The sequence below is a fragment of the Atta cephalotes genome, assembly GCF_000143395.1.
Source record: "Atta cephalotes unplaced genomic scaffold scaffold00031, whole genome shotgun sequence".
In the NCBI taxonomy this organism is placed as follows: domain Eukaryota; kingdom Metazoa; phylum Arthropoda; class Insecta; order Hymenoptera; family Formicidae; genus Atta; species Atta cephalotes.
In genome coordinates, this window is record NW_012130095.1 from 2,844,105 (window position 1) to 2,850,159 (window position 6,055).

Genomic DNA, 6,055 nt, shown 5'->3' on the forward strand with positions numbered 1-6,055 from the left:
TATATATATATATATATATATATATATATATATATATCTCAGATAGCCTAAAATAATTAAATCAATATAAATCGCGTCGATTTAATTATTTCAAGTACTGTTGTATATATGTATAAAATGAACACATTTTTATGATGGTACTACCTATGACGATGGCCAAAATGACCAGCATTTTCTAGTTCCATCTCAATATCGTAATAATTGTTTTTCCATCGCGAAAATAATTCTATATACATCGTAATCTTCGCTAAGTTATTCATTTCTATTCATCAATGAAATTGTAACTATTATGAATATTGTCTATCGCGCGTTTGGCCTCTAATTTTTTTTAGTTCGAAATTTCGAAAATTGAAATTGATCCAATCGACTCATGAACCTACAAAACAATTCGCCGTCAAGGACGTACCAGCGGAAAGTGTCAGATCGAGCGGATACACCGTGGTCTCTTCCTTAGGCGACCTGTCATTCTTTTCATTCTGTTCTTCCTCCTTCTCTTCTTTTTCCGGCGATTCTCTGGATCGCGATGGACTGCCACTTGTTCGCATGCTGAGATCAATTGGTTCGTCGCCAGCGGAATTGCTATTATCAGAATTACTCAGAAGTAGATTGTTATACCTCCATGGAGCTGGTAACGAATGTGAGCCTGACGTGAACATCCCTCCAGGTAATAACAGGGGATGTTGACCTGTGAGCATAAGCATGCCGTTGATCGATACTCTGGGTATGGGTGGATCTTGTTCGTTGGTTCTCGTGGGTGTGAATGGCGACTGACTTGAACTGCTCCTGGATTGTACATCACGATGATCATCATCATTGGACTCGCTCTCGGATCCATCAGCGTTTCTAATGTTATTCCTCGACATTGATTCCGCTGGTATAGGTGATCGATAAGAATCCGACGAATGAAACGATGTCCCCTGAGTGAATGTCGAAGTTTCTGCTGACGGACTCTGTTGTCGTGGCGAATGATTGTCTTGCGGTGATGATGAAACTTCCCTCGATGTGGGTGGTGGTGTTGTGATGGATGGTAGCTGTGGCTGATGTTCCCCCAAATACCAATTACGCAGATAGAGTTGATGATATAAAGCCACGTCGTCGGGATGGGGCGATTCATCTGGTCTCGGTAATATTGCAGATGATGTGTGATATGAATATTGGACCGCTGGATTTTCCTGACTGGTCGACGCGCCGTTATCTATGTCGTTGTTGCCATCCATTTGTGGCGGATAACTTAAACGGAAGGACGTGAGACCGGAAGAACGGAGCGATGTCATCTCATTTGGATTACGCCTCATCTGATCCGAAAAATAAGTGATCTTGAACCAATTCGAACGCCGCCCGTAGCGTGAGCTCGACTTGGACATACCGACGTCTAGGCATTTCTTTAACCGGCAAGCTTTGCAAGCCGTCCGATTCCTCTTATTGATTATACAATTGCCGCCGTTCTTACATGCTGTCACGTTAGTGGGGTTGTTATACGTACGACCGAAGAATGACTGTAACAGAAAATTATAGTTATCTTATTAATTATTCATATTGTAACATTCAGATAACATCAAGTTCCTTTTTTAAAAATTCGATATTTGAACTCTAATGTTATCTGGATATTACAAGACGTTCACGACCGTGTTCCAAACACTACTCAAGTACCTCCAAGTATCATTTTATTCTTGTTCACTGAATTAAATGAAAATAAAATGATACTCGGCGGAAGCATTCGAGTAATTTTTTCAAGCGCAGATTGTGAAGTCGATAATCATGTTATTTTATTGCAACATTATAATTTCTTTTTGCGAAAAATTTTTTTGGGATATCAGTTTCTATTTTTAAAATTTGAAACTACCTCGACAAATTTTGCTCAAAAAAAAATTACAAATTTAGTACTGCAATAATAATGTTATCGACTTCACATTTCAAAGCGTTACCTTGTAACATTCAGATGATATTATAGTATTTTTTTGAAAATATAATCAATATATATAATCAAAATTAATATCTTGAAAAATTTTACGCAAAAAAAAATTACAAATTTAGTGCATCATTATTTTGCAATAATAGCGTTATTTATCGACTTCATAGCGCCATTCCAAGCGCCTTGGCACTTGATACTTCCAGATTTATGTCACTTAAAATCACACGGTGAGATTAAGGAACGGAATATTTCGCTGACGCATTCGTAGAAATTAATGCGTGTTGCTCGTTAAATTGATCTACAAATGTACTTATCGCCGTCGCACCGGATACCTACCTAACAGCTTCGCGGTTACGGTCGTCGGACGATCATGAATTTTCGCGTGATGATTCTCGACCCAACCTTTGACCCTCGACATGTCCGGAGAATCGCGAAGAACCGCGGTGCGGCGCGCGGCTCATCCATATAAATTAATCGGATTATCGAGACAAACGAAGCATTATCGCGATAGAGGCCCGCGCCGTACTTTCGCGCCGGATATTACCAGATACGTCCACGAGAGAGAAACCTCTATACGACCGAACCATATAAAGGGTCGACGGTCGGTGTGTAAGCCACGCGCGTTTCTACCGGATTAAACGTCAGGGTTTAATGTTACGCGCGTCACGTGAATTAGCATGCCTTTGCCTAGAAGAGAGGTGTGCATGAGAAAGAAAGAGAAGGGCAGAGTGACGAAGAGCACGAGCAAAGAAGAACGAGCAAAGGGTGAAGGCAACGAAAAGAGATGAGGAAAGAAAGCGAGAAAACGAGGAGGAGGTGGAGGAGGAGGAGGAGATAGAGTATATACGTGGCGTGGCTGCTCGTAAAGTTAAACGCCTGTCGGCCGACGATAAAACTGCCTCGAGAAGACCCGTTGCTTCGAAAGGTGCACGCGGTCTCGCTCGCACGGTCATCGAGTACTAATTTACGACGCAGTTTTGCAGTCTTTCGCTGCTTGCACCCTTCAGAAATTTCGAGATCGCGCAATGTCCGTGGTCGATAGGTCGGTTACATATTGTTCGATTAGGCTTCCGTATTCGAGGAAAATTTTTGATCGATCTGAGAATGTAGCTCAGTCCCTTGAGTATAACATTTTGTTATTTTCAACACCCATGTTTAGTCACAAGTGAACAACGTTCTATCTTAATGTATGTATTTAGTAAATAATAAACTAAATTTGAGTCAAATTTAATATATTTTCTTAAGTTAAATTATCTAACTTTATTAAATGACGAGCTGAGTAGGCGCAATAGAGATCTATATTATAGATTAAAATTAATTCAAATGGAGTATAATTTGACATTATGAACTGAACAACATGAAATAAAAAAATTAATTAATATTTAGATTTGCATCTACAAAATGAATCATGGTGTACTTATAGTCAAGACCAATTAAATTCGAAAAAAATACATTTATCTTTCCAATTACTTAATTTAAAAAATTACTTATATTTATAATACATTTTGTCAACATCAATCATTATGTCTCAACATATATAGATTTCATTTCCAAGAATCAGTCGTACTAAACTGATTCTTCTTTGAGATTTAGTACGATCGTGCCTTGTTAAAGTGTAGTTATCGCATATGTTACGAGATCATAAGAAGCAATTCCGCGTATCTATACAACATACCAGCGTTCCCACGTTCTTCTCCCGTTATTACGATATTGCATCACGATCGATTTAGCGCATAACGCACGTGAGTTACGGAACATGATGCAGAAGGTGAAATTTCGTGTCATATCATCGCAAAGGCTGCCGAAATCGCCGAAGGACACGGATTCTGGGCTCCACCTGACCGAGAAGCTACGTGGGCGGGCTGGTAACGGACCGAAATCTCGAAAGTTCGCGTATAGCGGTACACGTCTCGACCGAGAATAACGAATCATTCGATGAAGTGTTTACAGTGGCTAAATTCACGGCTCACTTGGTCTCAGTAGTATATATTTAGTAGTATATATATTCAAGATTCGATTGATTTTCTGATGATTATCGCATCGATGTTATTGTTGTGAATCATCCGAAATAACATGATGACTGCTCGAGTGCAGAAACTTGTATAGAAACTTGTTTGTACGAGATATCGGTAACTTCAAGGATTAAGGAATAACATGTTTGTGTCGCTCGGTTGCGCTGGGAAATGTCATAATTACTAGCGTAAATCAATCTATTTTCTGGGTTGAACTAGTGTACACTTTTGAAACTTAGAGATTTAGTGAAAGCGAGAAAGAGAATGCAATCTGATGTAGGAATAAAAAAATAGACCTAATGAGTCCAAGTTCAACACGAATCAATCAATTTTTTTGAGAAGTCATTGTGGATTTCGAATTCATTATAAATTATATATATTATATATACTATTTTTTTTATTGTAATAGTTACGTAGTTAAAGATTGTGCTGCGTTAGAGAGAGATCGTGATAGATCGAAATCGTAGTCGACAAGCGACAGGTGACGGTCTCGTAATCCCTGTGAAACGCGCGTACGACCGAAATGCGCATCGAACGAGGCGTTGAACGACAGTGCAATCTTCTACCGGCAATCTCGAGTTGCGACAATTCGAATGTGTTGGAAATAACTTGCCTCGTATACCAGATGATCTTTAGCCGTCGCCACGATTGAAGGAGATTATGATGCCATTCTGCACATAAGAATCTAACTATATGTGCGTCATCGGTGCGACGCCAAATGGCGCTTCCGTTTCCCAGACGATTTATTGATCATATAAGAACATACCCTTTGCATATATTTGATCCTTTCAGGCCATTTTACAATTGGAATCGCGCAATATATCAGATGCAAATTTTGAATAATTCAAAAACAATTTCCTGTGTATTTTTTTCATTTATGACATATTACGAACAAAATATATTATTCTCGTATTATTCGCAATAAGTATATTGTCATATTCGTGGTTGAATAGATTTGAAAATTTTATAATGGAAAATTCTATAATGGTATCCAAAGCATAGTTCTTCGAAGGAGTTCACGCTCAATCGAGTTTAGACGTGAGAGAAATCGTATGCGAAAGACGAGTGCGTTTTGCAAGCATTACAGTGTTAGGAAGTTATGATTTACTCACAGATTTACGTGTATCATGGACATTGCGTGTTCGATCGAATCGCTCAAAGTCGTCTACGCGATGTAATTGATCCGGCGTCGCGCTTCTACTATATTGGGTCTTGGATCGCCTCGGGAAAAGTGGCGACGTTCTAAAAGCATCGCAGATAGTGATTGCGTCGCCAGGTCCTGGTCCGGTCGTTGTGTGTTCACTCGGTCAGCTGCGAATGGATAGTCGGACAATCTCGATGAAGGGGGACAACGGGATTCGCAAGATTGCGTAACGCTGTGTATGCGAGCGCGTGTTCACTTGGTTTTTCAAGTTTTTGCACAGTTCTTCGTCCGGTCATTGGACGTGCACGCATACGGGCTCGACACCAGGAACAGCGGGCCACGACGAGCCGCAATACGATGGCAATAGCAACAGTAGCAACACAACGGTGGTAGCGGGAACGGCGAAACAACCAGTTCTCGTGCGCGTGGAGAATGCACAGCGGTTGAAACACGCGCCATTTACGGGCGCGTGCGACAAATCCGTCGAAAGAAGCTGGGATTATCTCAAATCAACCGGTATGCTTGGAATCCTGGACCGATTTGTAACGCCATAAAGCGACGCGGAGAAATCAGAATCGTCCGTGATCGTGAAAAGAAATGTAAAACGACTTACAGAAAGTGAACGCATCTTTAAATTTAAATAATAAATTATTTGTACATATAAGTATATATATATATATATATAATATACACATATATATATATACATATAGTTTATATGATAAGTATCGAAAAAGTTCTGAATCATCCTTCAAAAATGATTATTAATAATATATATGAAAATCGTTTTCTGAAGAATGACTCATCAACTTTTTGGACAACTTAGTAAGATCTAATCTGGTCATAGACAGTCTTAAGATTCTATCTAGCCAATGAAATGACTGTACAGTGTTTTGAGATTATACTTTACGACGATCTTGAATAATATTGGACTATAAATACCAGTGTATATATATATATATATATATATATATATATATATCTACT

The 6,055-nt window shown here is 39.2% G+C and overlaps 1 protein-coding gene across 1 annotated transcript in view; it reads right to left on the reverse strand.

Moving 5' to 3' along the window:
- Positions 1–368: 368 nt before the first annotated feature.
- The window catches only part of LOC105621033 (protein embryonic gonad-like), a 24,849-nt gene continuing 19,162 nt past the window's right edge, over positions 369–6,055 (reverse strand). Inside the window, exon 2 of the mRNA XM_012202509.1 lies at positions 369–1,496. Coding sequence (XP_012057899.1) covers positions 369–1,496 — 1,128 coding nt within the window. The remainder of the gene's footprint in view (positions 1,497–6,055) is intronic.